This window comes from Monodelphis domestica, chromosome 6, assembly GCF_027887165.1.
Source record: "Monodelphis domestica isolate mMonDom1 chromosome 6, mMonDom1.pri, whole genome shotgun sequence".
NCBI classification, from domain to species: Eukaryota; Metazoa; Chordata; class Mammalia; order Didelphimorphia; family Didelphidae; genus Monodelphis; species Monodelphis domestica.
In genome coordinates this window covers 269,706,318-269,726,017 of record NC_077232.1, presented here as the reverse complement: position 1 = coordinate 269,726,017, position 19,700 = coordinate 269,706,318, and the positions used below count along the sequence as shown (strand labels likewise).

At 34.8% G+C, this 19,700-nt stretch overlaps 1 protein-coding gene across 19 annotated transcripts in view; it reads left to right on the top strand.

The window, feature by feature from the left end:
- WDFY3 (WD repeat and FYVE domain containing 3) overlaps positions 1 to 19,700 on the top strand; it is a 364,899-nt gene that overhangs the window by 289,264 nt on the left and 55,935 nt on the right. For 14 of the 19 annotated variants that reach the window (XM_056803219.1, XM_056803214.1, XM_056803225.1 and 11 more), the window contains 5 exons: positions 5,793 to 5,950; positions 6,836 to 6,913; positions 10,619 to 10,846; positions 14,284 to 14,337; positions 18,083 to 18,251. In XM_056803219.1, coding sequence (XP_056659197.1) covers positions 5,793 to 5,950; positions 6,836 to 6,913; positions 10,619 to 10,846; positions 14,284 to 14,337; positions 18,083 to 18,251 — 687 coding nt within the window. The remainder of the gene's footprint in view (positions 1 to 5,792; positions 5,951 to 6,835; positions 6,914 to 10,618; positions 10,847 to 14,283; positions 14,338 to 18,082; positions 18,252 to 19,700) is intronic. The other 5 variants (XM_016423066.2, XM_056803228.1, XM_056803220.1 and 2 more) reach the window with 1 other exon arrangement.

Here is a 19,700-nt window from a genome sequence, read left to right as displayed (position 1 = left end):
ATGTTGTCTTCAAGAAACACACATGAGGCGGGTAGATACTCACAAGGTCAGAATTGAAGGATGGAGTAAGACCTTTTGGACCTCAACTGATAGAAAAACAGCAGGAGTTGCAATCATGATATCTGACAAAGCCAAAACAAAAATAGACCTGATTAAAAGAGATAGGGAAGGTAAATATATTTTGTTAAAAGGGACTATACACAATGAGGAAATATCACTAATCAACATATATGCACCAAATGGTATAGCACCCAAATGTCTAATGGAGAAACTAGAAGAACTGAAGGAGGAAATAGACAGTAAAACCATAGTAGTGGGAGATCTGAATAAAACACTATCAAATTTAGATAAATCAAATAAAAAATAAATAAGAAAGAGTTAGAAGATGTGAAGGAAATCTTAGAAAAATTAGAGTTAATAGACATATGGAAAAAAATAAATAGGGGCAAAAAGGAATACACCTTCTTCTCAGCGCCACATGACACATTCACAAAGATAGACCATACACTAGGTCACAGAAACATGGCAGACAAATGCAGAAAAGCAGAAATAATAAATGCAGCCTTTTTAGATCATAAGGCAATAAAAATAATGATCAGTAAGGTGGAGAGCCAAATCAAAAATTAATTGGAAATTAAATAATATGATACGCCAAAATCTGTTAGATAGAGAACAAATCATAGAAACAATTAATAATTTCATCGAGGAAAATGACAATGGTGAGACATCCTTTCAAACCTTATGGGATGCAGCCAAAGCAGTACTCAGGGGAAAATTCATATCCCTGAGTGCATATATTAACAAATTAGGGAGGGCAGAGATCAATGAATTGGAAATGCAAATAAAAAAAGTTGAAAGTGAACAAATGAAAAACCCCCAGAAGAAAACCAAACTAGAGATTGTAAAAACTAAGGGAGAAATTAATAAAATCGAAAGTGATAGAACTATTGAACTAATAAATAAGACTAGAAGCTGGTACTTTGAGAAAACAAACAAAATAGACAAAGTAATGGTCAATATAATTTTAAAAAAGGAAAGAAGAAAAGCAAATTAACAGCATCAAAGATGACAAGGGGGAACTTGCCTCCAATAAAGAGGAAATTAAGGCAATCATTAAAAACTACTTTGCCCAATTATAAGGCAATAAATATACCAATTTAGGTGATATGGATGAATATTTACAAAAATATAAATTACCAAGAATAACAGAAGAAGAAATAGAATTCTTAAATAATCTCATATTAGAAAAAGAAATCCAACAGGCCATCAAAGAACTTCCTAAGAAAAAATCCCCAGGGCCAGATGGATTCACAAGTGAATTCGATCAAACATTCAAAGAACAGCTAATCCCAATATTATACAAACTATTTGACATAATAAGTAAAGAGGGAGTTCTACCAAAGTCTTTTTATGACACAAACACAGTACTGATTCCAAAGCCAGGCAGGTCAAAAACAGAGAAAGAAAACTATAGACCAACCTCCCTAATGAATATAGATGCAAAAATCCTAAATAGGATACTAGCAAAAAGACTCCAGCAAGTATAGGAATAGAAGGGTCTTTCCTAAAAATAATAAGCACTATATATCTAAAACCATCAGCAAACATCATCTGCAATGGGGAAAAACTAGATGCATTCTCAATAAGATCAGGAGTGAAACAAGGATGCCCATTATCACCTCTATTATTTAACATTGTACTAGAAACACTAGCAGTAGCAACTAGAGAAGAAAAAGAAATTGAAGGCATTAAAATTGGCAATGAGGAGACCAACTTATCACTCTTTGTGGATGATATGATATTCTACTTAAAGAATCCTAGAGAATCAACAAAAAAACTAATTGAAATAATCAACAACTTTAGCAAAGTTGCAGGATACAAAATAAACTCACATAAGTCATCAGCATTCCTATATATTTCCAACACATCTCAGCAGCAAGAATTAGAAAGAGAAATCCCATTCAAAAATCACCTTAGACAAAATAAAATACTTAGGAATCTATGTGCCAAGCCAAACACAGGAACTAAATGAACACAACTACAAAATATTCTCCACATAATTAAAACTAGACTTGAGCAATTGGAAAAACATGAACTGCTCATGGATAGGATGAGTCAATATAATAAAAATGAACATCCTACCCAAACTGATCTATCTATTTAGTGACATACCCATTGAACTTCCAATTTTTTTTTTTACTGAATTAGAAAAAAACATAGCAAAATGCATTTGAATGGACAAAGGATCAAGGATATTCAGGGAAATCCATTAGGATCTTGAATTTTATCTTATCCAACAGGGTAAGGGAGAAGGGAAAACCAAGGGGGTTGGGAGAGAGGGAACACAAAAAGGGAAGGAAGGAGAGGAGGGAGAGGAAGGGAACAAAAAGGGAGAGGTTAGAAAGGGAAACATATTAAGGGAAGGGACTAGGGGGACTGATTTAAAGTAAATCACTGAATTAAAAGGTTATATCTAAAGAAGAAAGGTCAGAATTAGGGGAGGATATCAAAATGATAGCGAGTCCACAAGTGACAATCATATCTTTGACATAACTTTGAATGTGAATGGGATGAACTCACCCATAAAACGTAAGCGAATAGCAGAATGGATTAGAATCCAAAACCCTACCATATGTTGTCTTCAAGAAACACACATGAGGCGGGTAGACACAAGGTCAGAATTAAAGGATAGAGTAAGACCTTCTGGGCCTCAACTGATAGAAAGAAAGCAGGAGTTGCAATCATGATATCTGACAAAGCCAAAGCAAAAATAGACCTGATTAAAAGGGATAGGGAAGGTAAATATATTTTCTTAAAAGGGACTATTGATAATGAGGAAATATCACTAATCAACATGTATGCACCAAATAGTATAGTACCCAAATTTCTAATGGAGAAACTAGGAGAATTGAAGGAGGAAATAGACAGTAAAACCATATTAATGGGAGATTTGAACCAACCACTATCAAATTTAGATAAATCAAATCAAAAAATAAGAAAGAGGTAAAAGAAGTGAATGAAATCTTAGAAAAATTAGAGTTAATAGACATATGGAAAAAAATAAATAGGGACAAAAAGGACTACATCTTCTTCTCAGCACCACATGGCACATTCATAAAGATTGACCATACACTAGGTCACAGAAACATGGCATATAAATGCAGAAAAGCAGAAATAATAAATGCAGCCTTTTCAGATCATAAAGCAATAAAAATAATGATCAGTAAGGGTACATGAAGAACCAAATAAAAAATCTATTGGAAATTAAATAATATGATACTCCAAAATTGGTTAGAGAACAAATCATAGAAACAATAATTTCATCGAGGAAAAAGACATTGGTGAGACATCCTTTCAAACCTTATGGGATCCAGCCAAAGCTTTACTCAGAGGAAAATTCATATCTCTGAGTGCATATATTAACAAACTACAGAGGGCAGAGATCAATGAATTGGAAATGCAAATAAAAAAACTTGAAAGTGAACAAATGAAAAACCCCCAGAAGAAAACCAGAGATCCTAAAATCTAAGGGAGAAATTAATAAAATCGAATGTGATGGAACTATCGAACTAATAAATAAGACTTCTCCATTAGTGTCAATGCAATGTCCCTGAACAATCTGGAGGGATCTAGGAGAAAAAACACTATCCACAAGCAGCGGACAAACTGGGAGTAAAAACACTGAGGAAAAGCAACTGATTGATTACAGGGGTTGAGGGGACATATCTGAGGAGAGACTCTAAATGAACACTCTAATGCAAATACCAACAACATGGAAATGGGTTCAAATCAAGAACACATGTGATACCCAGTGGAATTGCGCATTGGCTATGGGATAGGTGTTGGGGTTTGGGGGAGGAAAAGAAAATGATCTTTGTCTCCAATGAATAATGTTTGGAAATGACCAAATAAAATAATGTTTAAAAAAACTGATAACTACTATCCAAATTAATTTACTGATTTAGTGTCACAATAGTCAAACTACCAAAGGGTCTAGAATCTCAAGGGAAATAATAATGGGGTGTGTAGAGATGCAGTACTAAATCCCAAACTAGTTTGCAAAACAGTATTCATAAATATTTGCTACTGGCTAAAAAGTAGATCAGTGGAACAGTCTAGGAAACCAAATTCAGAAGCAATAGAACTCCCCATCTCACATTATATACCTCACCCAAAAGTGGATACACACTTGACCCTAAAGGATGACAAAGGCACAGGGAAGGAAATACTTTTAATTTCATAAATGGGGAAAGAATTGTTGACCAGAACTAGAGATCACATAATATATAATAGGACAAGTCTTTAAAGAAACCAATGCAATACAGTTAGAAGGGAAACAAATGGGAGACTAAAGTCATTGCAAACATATTTCTCTCATAACGAATGGCCAGATATCCAAGATGTATAGAAAACCAATACAAATAAATATCACAAACCATTCTTTAATAGGCAAGGATATGAACAAGTCATTCCTTTTTTTTTTTTTTAACCCTTACCTGCCATCTTGGAATCAATACTATATTGATTGTAAGGGCTAGGCAAATGGGGGTTAAGTGACTTGCTTAAGGGTCACATAGCTGGGAAGTTTCTGAGGTCAGATTTGAACCTAGAACTTCCCATCTCTAGCCCTGGCTCTGAAACCATTGAAAACCCAGCTTTTCCCTCAAATCATTCTCAAGGGAAGAAGTTCAAGGTAGCAGCAACCATGGAAAAACATGCTCCAAATCTGGTTCTATCTCATGCCCATCAAATTGCCATAGATGGCAGAAAGGGAATATGACAGTTGTTAAAGAGACTAGAATGGCTACGGGACACTAATACACTGTTAGTGTAGCTGTGAATTGGTCCAAAGTATTAGAAAGCAGTTTGGATCCATACTCCCGGATTTTCTAAATATGCCTAACTTTTGGTCCAACAATTCTTTTATTTTAGAGCTAACCCAAAGAAAGTATTAGCAGAAATAAAGTACTCAGACACCTAAACAATTTCAGCAATACTTTTTGTTGTAGCAATGAACCAGAAACCATAGTTTTCTGGAATCATTATCCTAGACAATTGATAAGGCATGCATACCTCCCTTTCTCTCCTGGTGAAAGGAAAGAATGTAAGAGGAGAATGAGGCAGATATTTTCATACATGACCAATAAAGTACAAATGTGTTTTGTTTGAATATACATCTTTGTCATAAGAGAAGTATTTTAAGGGCAGAAGGGGGAACATGATAGAGAGTGGAATCTTTGTAACAAATAAAAATAACATAGTAAAACATTCCCACTTTGGCCATGTCTTAAAATATGGCTTGTTGTGCTTTTTTTTTTAAGACTGTGAATTGATATATTCTAAATAACTATGTCTTTTGTTTGTTACCATGTTAATAAATTTTGTAGCCTATAACTGAGTTTATTTAAGCCTAAGAGATTGGAATGCATACTAGATAGAGAAAAATAAGTAGACTTTTCAGGAAGAAGAGGTTTCTCTAAATTGTTAAACAATATTTATATATTCTCAATTTCATTAAACTTAGATTGTGTTAATTGATTAGTTAATGAGAGAATGTTGTGGTATTTGCAGTAAACGAGAGAATAACTAAATATACCCACCCCTTCATTGCCTTGGAATTTTGGAAATGAATGAGATTAATGGGACAGTAACGGATAGATAAATAAATTCTATTTTAAAATAGAATAAAATAAAATTCTATTTTAAGCTACATGTGAGCCATGACAAACTTAGAACCCTACTGTCTATGATAAGCAACATGAAATAACCACAATCCCATTTGAATTCCATAGCCCATGAAAAGAAATGCATCAGTCGAGGAGAAGCCCTGGTGCCAAGCACACAATCCAAACTGTCCCGAGTCAGCAGTGGTTTTGGCCTTTCCAAGTTAACAGGATCCAGAAGGAATCGAAAGGAAAGTGGCCTCAACAAACATAATCTCTCCATGCAGGTTAGTCAGAGGGAGGGGGGAGCTAATGGAGGGATTCCACCAGAAATAGTAGGAGAGGATGGTAAATTTAAGCATAAAGTATGCATTGTCCTTATAAATAACTTAAAATGAATTGTTTCTTGCTGATTCTACTTCAGGCTTTCATGAAAAAATTAATCCAGATTGGCAGAACTTCTCACATGCTTAAATTTCATTGTGAATACAAAGCTCTATCATTCATGTTAGAAGGCAATTGAATAGAAAAGTAGCAGTGTATAATTGTAAAAATTATGAGACCATTATTGTCATCTCAGTGGAAATCTTGACTCTTCCATTCAATACTTTTTCACCTTAGGCAAGTCACTTAACCTCTCTGGACTGTGGTTTCCTCAGCTATAAAATGAGGAGGTGGGATTAGATGACCTCAGATGTTCCCTCTGGCTCTAAATCTTTGATCTATTCAAGGCAATATAGCTTCAAAATATGTAATTAGATGAAAACCTAACAAATAAGAAGATATTTTTATATAGACTTTTGCAAGGGAATAAAGTTATTCCTTACTCAAACTTAAAGTATTATCTACATATTATGTTAGTTCACTATTATGCTAGAGATGAGGCCAAAAGGCTGTGGTTAAGTATTTTATTCTCAATCATCTCAGCAATGTCTCAATATTAACACTTGAGAAGCAACTGTAAAATAACCAAAAATGAGTGAGTCTTCATCACAGGAGTTACAATTAGCTAATGATAGAAAAAGTTAGGATATTCGTTATTATTGGGATTATGAATAGAATTTCAATCAATTACTCTTCATTTATATGACTTTAAATGTCGATGAATTCTTTTGTAATGTAATCTTAAGGAGATATTAAAACTTTTACCTCCCACCCACCCAACATTTTAGGAGATTTCCCAGTGGATGTTTACTCATATTGCTGTTGTACGGGACTTGGTAGACACACAGTACAAAGAATATCAGGAGGTAAGAAGGTAGTAAAGTAAGTATAATTTTTTTCAAATCACCACATTCAGTCACATCACATCTGACACTAGCCCAGCCTCTAACTGTTGATAATGGTGTTGGGGAAATTTTCACTAGCTGAACTATAAAACAGTAAACTAGGAATCAGCTCTTGGGTTTAGCACTAATTAGTTCTGTGTGCTGTTTACCTGTTCTTATCTCCCATTTATAAAGAGGAGCTCATAAAGCTGGTACTTACTGGACTCCTTCCAGCTTAACAGAAGTACCATGAAGTAATAATATATGAAAAATAGCCTAAAAGTGCTTTGAACCTCTGTAAAGAAATAAGATCTATTCAGGGGATTCTCATTAATAAACTCAATGCAAAAGGAATTTTCTAATGTTACATTAATTATTTAATTCATAGTTACTTAATAACTTCTCCTAAAGATGTGGTCTTTTTGAGGCAACTAGAATTATTTTATTAACTACAATTTTAAAATTATACTATCACAAATTTGGTTATCTGGTATTTATATTTGCTAAAGTTCTGCTGTATCATTATGTGTTAACATGGCTTTTTAACAAGGTGTTTTTATTTTAAGAAAATAAATTCCTATGTCAAATATAGAGAAGTATCCCATTCTAGAATGACACCTCTGTAGACAATAAATCTCTAGTGCAGTCCAATTCAATAAATATTTATTCACAAGTTTTTATTAAATTCCCATTGTGTGCACTGTGTTCTATACTAGGGGTAGCAAGACAAAAAAGAAAAAGTTCCTGCTCTCAAGAAATCTACATTTTACTGGTGGAAAACAATATGCACATGCATAAATGTGCACAATATTGATGCAAAGCTTATTTAATTTTTGATAGAGGCAGAAAAAATAGCAATACCTGAGTATATTGAAATGGCCTCCTATTAGTGGTAGCACTTATGGGGTGCCTTGTGAGGAGCTAGTGATTCCATGAGGAGGGGAGAAGAAAGAACATCATGCCAGGTGTGTAGAAAGTGATTTTTACATAATAAGAGAAGACACATTTAGTTTCTTTGTAGAAGGCATGAGAGAAAGTAATAGAAAATCAGCTTAGAACAATATATTGCAACCAGAGAACAGCGAGGTGGCTCAGTGTATTGAGAGCCAGGCTCAGAGATGGGAGGTCCTGAATTCAACTCTGGCCTCAAACACTTAATAGCTGTGTGATCCTGGGCAAATCACTTAAAACCCATGGCGTAGTTCTCACCACTCTTCTCCCTTGGAACCATTGATTCTAAGATGGAAGATAAAGGGTTTTAAAAAAAAAAATATATATATATATATGTATTGGAAACAGATCATGAAAGGCTTTAAATGCAAAAGACAAGAGTTCAATTGCATGTTAAGGGCAGTAAGAAAATCTTTGAAGATTATTTTTAAAGGGAGTAAAAAAGGGGCAGCTAGGTGGCTTAGTGGATTGAAAATCAAGCCCAGAGACAGGAGGTCCTGTGTTCAAATTTGGCCTAAGGCACATCCTATCTGTGTGACCCTGGGCAAGTCACTTAACCCCCATTTCCTAGCCCTTACCACTCTTTTGCCTTGGTGTATCGGTGTATTGGGTAAGGGTTTAAAAAAGAAAAGAAAAAGAAAGGGAGTGACGTTCAGATTTGACAAATATTTATTAAATGCCCATTGCATGACCTTTTTGCTAGATGCCAAGAATGCAAAAGACAAACACAAACCAGTTTCTGTCCTCCTACATTCTTCTGACATTATGGTTTACTTTACAGTGAAGTTGAAACAATGTTATTGATTTATACAAATTAATAAATGAAAAACTGGAAGAAGGGGAGAACATGTAGAATTTTTTTTTTGAACCTGTTGATTTTGAGATCACTGTGTGACATCCAAGTTGAGATACCCAGCATGCAATTGATGATGCTCTAATGGTTAAGGTCAGCTATGTATGGAAATGATAACTGAACTGATCAGTTTGCCAAAAGAGAGCATCTAGGTAGCATGGGATGTGGTGAGGAAGAGACCACGGCAAGAAGAGAAGAGAAGGCATCGTTAGAAAGATAGGAGAGGAACCAAGAATGAAATGTGAGACACAGCAGCAAGAGAGTAGCCTAGAGAAGAGGAAGAGACAATAGTGCCAGCATTTGATTATGACAGTTTGGTTTATGTAAAACTGCCCAATTTTCTATACTGAAAATTACTTTTCCTTTGTTAATAATTTTTCATTTTTCATTCAAATAAATATTACTTGGCACATGCACATTAATTAGCAGTTATAAAGTACTTCATTTTATTTAGCATAGATAAAGAACTCTATTAGCTGCTGGAGGAAATAGAAAGTAAATTAAAATTGCTCTTTTTCTCAATTTTTCCTTACCATTTAATGGATTGACAATGTATGCACACAAATAAAAAGTTTACTGATCAGGGCTACACATTTATATTCTTTCCATATATTCGTGAGATAGTAATGTTAAAAAGAAGAATATAAGGAACTCTTGCCTTGTTAATTATCTGTTCTCTTCACCAGAGCTCCTTAATGTATTTTCATGGCTGCCAGTACTTTTGGCAATTATTTCAAAAGTTCTCAGTCATACTCAAAAAACTGTTTATTAGCCAACTTTGGAAGGTCAAAGCTTTCTCACCATTGTTATTAGTGCTGTTATGCCAGAAGAAATTAGTAGCTCCTCTTTAACAAGCAAAACAGACATTATGTTCAGGTCTTTCTGGGTTTTTTATCCAATATGACCAATTCCAATCAATCAGGCTTTTCTTTATTATGCCAGTTCTTTGGAGCACTATGATTTTGTTCATTTGTGTTCCCAAAAGATGGTCTTCCTCATCTGCTGACCTTTTACCCCTCCCCCCATTGGTGCCTAAACCCTTTTGTGTTTAAACCTGTTCTCCTTCTGTTCCTTAGATAATTGTTGAACTTCCCGGCATTTAAGGCTGTAGATGATCTTGCTTCCCTCTGCCTTTCTGGCTTTATTTCCTGCTCCCACGTATGGACTCCATGTTCTAGTCAAACTGTTTCCTGAACTTGTAGAGATGCATGAGCTATTGCTCACGCCTATAGTATACTCCCTCCTTGTCCTTGCCTCTTAGAAACTCTTTGTTCGAGGTCAAATTTAGAAGCTTGCTCCATGAAACTTTCCCAGAGGTCCCAAGGGCCTTTCCTCAGTTATTAGTGCTATCTCCATCCTTATAGTTTCCATTTCCTCATTGTTTACTTATTTGTGAAAGTGGTATCCAGTTAGTAGAATGTAAGCTTCTTGGGGACATGGGCTATTCCATTTTTCCTTTTCTCCTCAGTACCTAACTGGCTCAAAACCAGGCACTTAAACATTTGTAGTATTTGTTGAACCAGTCACCAAGTCTGTATTTTGAGCCTTTCAAGCTTTGTTGCCCTGTTAGAGCTTATTCTCTGCTAGCATAACTTGGAAGTGCAGGGTTATTTCCCAACCATAATAAAGCATCAGAAGAGTGTGGGTTGGTTTTCTTTGCCATCTACTTGTAATACATTTTAATGCTGATTACTTGTGCCATCAAAACAAATTCTTTTGTTCTCCCAAAAGTGTTTACCTTGATACAGTCATAATTAAATAATTTTGACAAAGCTAATATGGGCAGCTCTTCTTTCCAAATATCCATCTGAGCTACTTATAGATTGGTTATTACTACTGCTGCTTTGGTTTGTATACAAATTGGGAAATCTTCATATTCACAGCGTCAGCAGAATGCCCTGAAATATGTGACAGAAGAGTGGTGCCAAATAGAGTATGAGTTGTTGCGGGAGAGAGGCCTGTGGGGTCCTCCCATTGGCTCTCATCTGGACAAATGGATGTTGGAGATGACCGAAGGGCCTTGTAGAATGAGGAAGAAGATGGTTCGGAATGACATGTTTTACAACCACTACCCTTACATGCCAGAAACTGAACAAGAAACAAATGTGTTGGTAAGTATCCACAAGCTATTTTGATTTCTATTTTCTTTTGTAAGCTTTTTGAAATTATTATATATACAACCTAAAAAACCCAACCTGAAATCCTAACTTTGTTTTAATTACCAGCTTGCTAATTTTTGTCTTTCTAATTCAATACTATTTAGTATATTTAGGTGATGGTCAGAACTATGGAATATAGTAGTATTGGTTATTATATGTTATTATAGTTATTTTATTGGACTTGTGATTTCATTGATTATAGAAAGTTTGGCACCTTCTCACAACTGATAGTTTTAAGAGTGGCCTGAGAAACTTAGACCTGTGACCTTCCTAGGTTCAGACAGCCAGTGTGTATGTATGAAGGGGAACTTTCATCCCAAGCTCCCTCAGGGTCCCTCTCTGTTGAAGGCTCTATTGAAAGGGTCATTTGGAATTGTAGCTCTTTACAAAACTCAGCATTTTTCTTCTAGAATTTGACAATGATGTCACCAGTTAGAGAGCTAGTGGCCAACTCTCTAAGAATGAGCCTCTCATAATTCACTAAACTTATTTGAAATCTTTCTTGCTTGATAGGACCTATAAAAGTTTATACTCTGCTGGAAATGCCTTTAAAAGTCCTGGAATTTCAGGAGAGATAATCACAGATATCCCTGCTTCTGCTACCATCCTTCTAGTTACACAGATTTTCAGCCCCTCTGATCACTACTCATGGCCAACCAATTGCTAAATCTTGTTGATTCTCTTTCTGTCATATTTCTTCCCCACTCCCATTGCCGCCATTGTAATTGAAACTCTCCAACCTCCCATCAGAACTAGTGCAATAACCATCTTCTTGATCTCTGTCTTGGATCTCTTCCATTCTCCCATACAGCCTTCACACAATTACTAAAATGACAAAAGCATAGGTCTTACCTTACTGGTCCTTTGGTTAAGAAGTTCCAGGGGCAGCTTCTTCCCATTAGCTAAAATACAAATTCTCCCACTTGTCATTAGACCTTTACTGTCCTCACACTCGACACAACTGACTTCCTGATTCTCTCCATATATGGCATGATGTCTCCTATTCCTAGCTTGGGCCCAAATTATTCTGCATGCCTGGAAGGTATTAGTACCAGCTTGTGGTTAGCCCTACAAGTGATCCACCGGCCTTAGCCTTCCTAGTTGTAGGGGCTACAAGCCTGGCAAGCTACATGTGAAAGAAAGGTTAAGATGAAAGGGTAGAGAAGCAGTGTGTGATTTACAGTCTGGTATTTCACATCTGCAGCTCAGTTTTAAAGTTATGAGCTGTGTTTACTGTATAGTGAAAACAGCCTTGGGTTTTGTCAGAGAGGACTGCTGGAATAAAATGTAAAATTATACCCAAGTTTTAGAAAATATATTCTGTGGGCTTCCTTTTAGTTCTTTTGGATGTTATTTATCCAGCTTATGTATTGACTTAAAGCTCTTGATAACACCCACTGGGGGATGCATTTTTTGCCAAATCAATTCAGATAAGGGAATTAGTTATAGGTATTTCACATCTGCAGCTTTGGGATAAATTAGTTAATACTTGGAGTAAATGTTTTGTTTTTCATTATTTTATTGTTATTCATTATTTTGTTTTTCATTCATTCACTTGTTTCATTAACACTTTTTATCAGACTCACCATGTTAGCATGGAACAGTGTAGGATTTGGTGTCAGAAAGAGACCTCAGTCAAATTCTGCCTCTTGACTGTTAACTAGCTGGATGATCTGGACAAATTATATGTAGGAGCATAAGTTTAGAACTTAGAAGGACCTTAAAGGTCCTTCTAAGGTTCAATCCCCTTCTTTTACTGATGCATCAAGGATGTTAGATGACTTCCCAGTTAGAAAATTTCAGAAGCAGAATTTAATTTTTATTCTTTCTGAGCCTCAGATTTCTCATCCTTAAAATGAGGATGAAAATACTAGTCTTACCTCATTGAGTTTATTGGAGCCTTAAATGAGATGATATATTTAAAGAGCTTTGCAAACTTTTGAATGCTGTAGAAGGGGGCAGCCAGATAGCAAAATAGATGGAGTGCTAGACCTCGAAGACAGGACGGCCTGGGTTCAAATCTAGCCTCAGATCTTCTTGACTCTGTGACCTTGGGCAAGTCACTTAATCCCAATTGTATGACCCTCATTGCAACTGAAACTGTTTTGATGATTATACAATATTATATGTTAAATTTGGTATATATCAAATATTATATTATTTGCTTATTAAAATATTCTCCCCTTTTCCAACCACACATGTACGAGGCAGGGTTTTTTTCCTATATTTCAGCCAGAATAACATAAGGGACAATTGGTAATGCAGTGGACCTGAAGGCAGGATGACCTAAATTTAAAATCTGGCATCAGATCCTAGCTGTGTGACTTTGGGCAAGTTTCTTAACGGCTTTTGCCTCAGTTTCCCCAAATGTAAAATGGAGGTAATAATAGAACCACTCTGCTAACATTGTTGTAAGGATCAAGTAAGTTAATATTTGTAAAGCTCTTAACACAGTGCTTGGCACATATTAGGTGATATATAAATGCTAGCTGTTACTATTATTGTCGTTATATCATCACAATAGATGCAGAAGCAAATATTAGAATCCAACAGTTCTATCAAGCCAGATATTAAAGAAATATTCAAAAATATGTGTCACTTCACTTTTTTTTGTTTTGGAAAATAAAATTATTTTCAAAAAACATAATTTATGTTACTATGTAGTGATATTTTTCATTTCAAATGAATAAATGCATTTTTAAAGTTTTCAGTTATTTTCTAATATTACAAATATCAATAAAGATCATGAACCAAAACTTTCGTAGGTCCTCAGTAATTTTTAAGAATGTAAAAGGGTCCTGATTATTTATTAGTAATAACAATAGATTATCAATTATTCTGTGGATTTCAGCTAGATGACACAGAAGATAGAATGATGTCTTGAGGCTGAGTTCAAATTCCAAATGATCTAGACGAGTCTGCCTCAGTTTGTTCATCTGTAAAATAGAAATAATAATAGAACTTCCCTACTAAGGTTGTTGTGAGAACCAATAAAACAATACAATATCTAGCCCATGGAAGGAATTTTTTAGGTTTTAGGCGTGTGTGTGTGTGTGTGTGTGTGTGTGTGTGTGTGTGAGAGAGAGAGAGAGTGAGGGAGAGAGAGAGAGGGAGGGTTGGTACTGATCTTCAACAATAGTAGAAATTTTATGATTTCTTAAATTACTATGTCATTCATAAATTCATAACTCATACAATGCAAAATTTGATTGTCAAACAGCCTAGACTGCTGAGTTTAGTTTCTTTGAGTGTGTAGCCCATATCTAGTATTTTAGCTAGTATTTCACCGATAACTCAAGAAAGGCTTGCTGTCAATATGTTCTTTCTCACGCGTGCACACACACACAATTTTTTTTCTGATCTCTTTGTACTTAATCCCCTGTTTTCAGTCTGCCACCCCAAGTAAGCAGCTTGACCCTCCTGATGATACCATTCCTCAAAAGGTAAAGCATAAGTGCCATAAAACAGTGTCAACTACAGACATCGTCTTTAATGCATGATAGAACAGACTAACTTAAAAGACTGGTTTTCCAATTTGCTTTTGCAATAAGTACTTTAAGGTTTAAAGATTTAGTACATTCATGCTGAAATATATTCTTCTGCCCTTTGCCAATCTGCCTAATCATTTCTGCAGAATTTGTATGTTGCTCACTAACTGGCTAAATTGTTACTGCTCATAATAAAACATATGGCTTTAGTAATCAGTCATGCTTGATAAATATTATATATGTATTAATTTACATTAAAGGGACATCATAAAATTAAAGAATTTTTTGTGTGTGTGTGGGAGGAGTTGGGGAGACTGAAGAGGTAGGTAGAAGGGGAAATTATTATAAAGAATAAACCTTTTAAAATTTACATTAGAATAAAAAATTTAGTTTTTTTAAATTATTCTGTTGGTTAGTTGAATGTACTTTGAATGCTTCCCAAAAAATATTTAAAGAAAAAGAATTTCATAGATCAGAATTACAGCTCTATGTAGTAATCCCTTAGATACTCTTTTTCATGTACATATTCACTAACTACACCTTCATTTATTTTGAAATAACTACTTTTTATAATAAAAACTTCATAAGTAGTTCAGTACCCTACTTTTTTTAAAAAGGGATCTTATTTCTATTGAGCATGTATTAGTCTTCTAAATTTTCAGTTACAGGATTCTTAGGACACTTTCTGTTGGATGGCTCTATTTCTAAGCAAAATTTTATTTTTATGTTTTACATTTTTTTATTGTTTAATTTCTAGCCCCTGTTTATCCCTCCTTTTATCCCTCTGTGATATTGTTATGAATTTAAAAGGAAGATAATTTGGCTTAAGCATTATATCAAACCATCTTTATGTTTAGAAGCAGACTCCATATAAAAGTACACTTGTTCTTGTTTTGACTTTATATTTGCAATTATATGAGCAAAAAGTATGCTTAATCTCATCATGGCAGGGCAGATAATATCTCTATACATCATCAGACAATACTATATCATAGCATGGATTTGCAGTTTGCAGTTGCAGATTGCAGTTGCAGATTGAGAAATATATTAAAATTTTTCTTGTTTATATGAAAGGAAAATATAGAACAAATATATTTTAGAAACAAAGATTCTAGAACTTAGTTCTCATTACAAACTTATATGTAACCCTATTTATGAAAGTATTTGATCTAAGGTGTTAAATGCTCTATTATATCTATCCAAAGAAGTTTGAATGATGGGAGACATTCCCTTCACTGAGTCTGTGATCTTAGTGTAAATCTTACAGGCTGTTTCAGATCCTTATCTTATTATTGTCTATATTTTAAAGGGTAATGTTAACAAGGGCAAATAAGGGGAGACAAACCTCTCCTTATAACAGTTTTCTAAAACTCACTATTACTACTGTTATCTTTTCCTTTTTAATATAACTTCCAATTACATGATAATTTGTTTAAGTTGTAGATACATTTAACCATATACTTTCATACCAGATGGACATAGGAAATGAAGCTAAGTTGCTTTTAATTTTGTTTTATAAGTACAGGGATTCTTTGCCCAATGTCAGTAATTTGTTCAGAAAGAATATTGGACATAGAAATGTGATGGGCATAGGAATCATAGTATTGGTAAATGCATGCTCACTTGAGCAGATCAGGTACTATGGTGGGGTTGTGACTTTATAGTGAGGCTTATAATCTAATATAAAATCTATAATGATTTCATTAGCAGACAGTGTTAGCTGAGTTAATGTTATATTGAGTATACCTGGACATGTGACCTTGGAAGTAGATTTATTTCTATGAGGCAGCATAGTGAGAGAGAGAGAGAGAGAGAGAGAGAGAGAGAGAGAGAGAGAGATAATGAGAGAGTGCACCCTAGGATGAGGAAAATTTTATTTCATATTCTCTCTTAATATATATATGCATTCCCTGAAACTATAAGATATAAAGCAGTTGCTCATTTGGATAATTGAAGGGACTACTACATTGGGACTTCCCCACATCAATGAGATCATAAGTCCATACCAAAAAAAAATAAGAAAAGAAAAGTTAAATTGGCATGATTGTATTTAGAAACTACAATCTGTATACAAAGAATAGATAGCATTTGTATAGATGAAAGAAAAAAGCAAGAGCATTTCAAGTAAAAGTGAATGCATGAGGGAAAACATGAGACAGGTAGGTCACATCAGTTTCTGAACTAATTTTTATTGACGTTAAGAGACTCTTAGAAACCAAATTCTTAAAAGGAATAAGAAAACAAACTGGGGGAAAAATCAATCTTGAGAAACTTTAGATCCAAGGGTTCCAAAGTCTCTTTTGCTCCATCTTGGGATACCACTGAGGATCCTGAAGATCCAGTATTCTGAACCTCAATGCTCCATGGGGGCTGGCTGGAGGGTGGAGGCAAAGAATTACAGTAGATCCAGAGATACCCCAAATGGGTGACTTCATAACAATTTAAGCCAAGAGACAAAGGAAAAAAAAATGAGTTTTCCACAACAGATTCCAGGAGACATGAAGTAAGAGTTTTTTTTTTTTTTAATATGAAATAATAGATCAGGAAGACAGAATGGGAAGTAGATAAAATAGCTTAGAACATAACGTGGTAGAACTTATCCTAGTAACAGACCCCTTGAAAATTAGAATGAGCAAAAAAAAAAAAGACTCCAAAAAAGAGGAAGCAAACAAGATCAAGAGACTGGGAAAAAAAAAGATTTCTGCTGTCAAAAAAAAAAAACTCCTGACTTGTAAAATAGGAAAAAGAGAAGTCATTATTTAAGAATCAATGAACTCCTTAAAAAGCATGATAAAAAAGAAACCCATGCACTGTGTCTTAAGAAATCATAAATGCAACTGCCCATGGCATAGTAGAACCAGAGGACAAAGAAAAGATATCATCAAACATCTCCTGAGAGGGCTCCAAAAGAAAAATTTCTGTTAATTTCATGACCAAAATCCAGAGCTTTCACAATATAGGAAAAAATACTGCAAATATCCAAAAAGAAGCAGTTGATGAACTAAGGAACCACAGACAGAAAACCTGATGGATTCTACTCTAAAGCTGGCGAGTTGGAATGTTTCAAAAGGCAAAGCATGGGGGTTTATAACCAAAAATAGCTTACTTTGAAAAATTGAGTATAATTATTGAAGGAAAAATATGAATCTTTAATGGAGTAGAAGACTATCCAGCACTTTTTAATAGAAAGATTAGAGCTAAGGGAGAACTTTGAAATACAAACCCAAGATTCAAGAGAAACTTAGGTAAATTTTTGTATCCAGTTGGAAGGGGCTATTTGTGGGGCAGTGTAGCCTATTAGTAATATGTGTAGTACTGTGGAGGGATTTTTTTCTGGTTTCCCCTTGTTAATCGCTGAGGGTACAGAACTGTTGGTATTTTTATTCTTTCCCAATAGGGTCATCATTACAATATAATATTTCTTTAACTCTTACAAATATTTAGATATGAAATAACAATACAAAAGACAAGATATTAAAAAAATGTTCTTTACTGGGCATTAATTTGGCCACAGTTAAAGCAAGTGCCTATATCTTCATCATGTTAAAGAAAATTCTGTACTTACTGATTACTAACATCTGGGAAATGTGTAACAAAAATACATGGCCCTTCCCCTTAATAAACTTACATTTTTAATGTTCATAGCTTTCTTGTCTATAGAAAAATGGTTTAATGAGTCTTTACTTTCATTATTTTTTAGAAACCTGCTCGGTATCGGAGAGCAGTAAGCTATGACAGTAAGGAATACTACATGCGACTAGCTTCCGGAAATCCAGCATTTGTCCAAGATGCCATTATAGAAAGTTCAGAAGGCGAGTCTACACAGCAGGAACCAGAACATGGAGAAGATACAATTGCCAAAGTTAAAGGTTAGGCTACTGCCTCTTTGTGTCTGAACAAAATTGATCATATGCATACTTTATCCTTTTACAGGCTGCCTGACTTAGACTTCTTTATATTAGATCATGAAGAGATAGGAATAGTAGAGAGTCATGATTAATTTATTAATCCTGTGGCAATTTAGGAGCAAGTACTTATTTCAGAATTGTACAAGATTAATCTTTGTGCCAGAGGTGAAAAGTCAGGCATCACGTAATTGCGCTCAAATGCATGTTATATGCTATCCAGCTCTTTGATAACACCTGTAGTTTGTCCACCTTGGTATCACATGCCAGGACACTTAGTTATTTAAGTTAATATTCTAATAGATAATTTCTTGGATTGTCACTGATGCATTGTAACCAACAGAAAGTGGCTGTCTCACTTTTGGAGCCAAATATATTGTCTTGAATTTTGACAACTAGAGATCTCCCTAAGTAGCTGAAGTTAAATGGTAGTTGTGAAAACAATCTGGAAGTTGTCTTGACCTACAAGCTCAATACGTATCAGCAGTATGGTGGAGCAGCCAAAAAAATCTCCAGAACATTCCCCTTTTCAGACCACATCTTGATTATTGTGTTCAGGCTTAAAGACTGATTTAAGAAGAACATTGATAAGCTATTGTAGGTTCAGAGGAAGGTAATCAGAATGATGAAGGGCCTTGATTTTATGTCATGAAAATTTGTTGAAGGGAACTAGGTATTCTTTACCTGAAGAAGAGAAGAAGCTGAAAATCTGATAATTGTCTGCAAATGAGTGAAGGGCTATCATACAGTGAAGGAATTAGACTTTTTTCTATTTGGTCCTACAACTCAGAACCAGGAGCACATGGATAGGAGTTACAAAAAGGCCAATTTAAGTGTAATATCAGAGGGAAACTTCATAAAATCTTAAGAACTGCCCAAAAATGTAGTGGGCTATCAAGAGAGATGGGTTCCACTTTCATCAAGGTCTTTAGGCAGAAACTAGATGACTATTTATTGGATATGGTATGGTGAAGATTCTTTTGGTGTATTCTGATTTGGTCACTGAGATCACTTTCTCAAGTTCTATGCTTCCTTGAATTAGGATCATCATCAGAGGTAGTTAAGATCCTCTTATCCTTATTTGTAAACTGTTACAGTTAAAAGAGTGGTTGCCATAAAACTGTGACTGCGAAAATATGGTTTCAAGACTTTGAATTGCCAAAACTGTAAAGATAATTTTTAGTGTCTTGATTTTATAAATAAAGTGGTCGCCATGGGAAAATTCCCAAATATGAAATATACCTAAGTCAACTGGGTTTTATGGAGATTTTAATTAATACAAATAAAGGAATTAATGAAAGGGAGAGAGTAAAAGGAAATAATGAGAAAAGGGCTAGGCCAGCCTAGGCTTAATTAAGCCTTAGGAGAGATCTATAGTATAGTTGTAGTCTCTCGGTAACCGAGGATAACGAT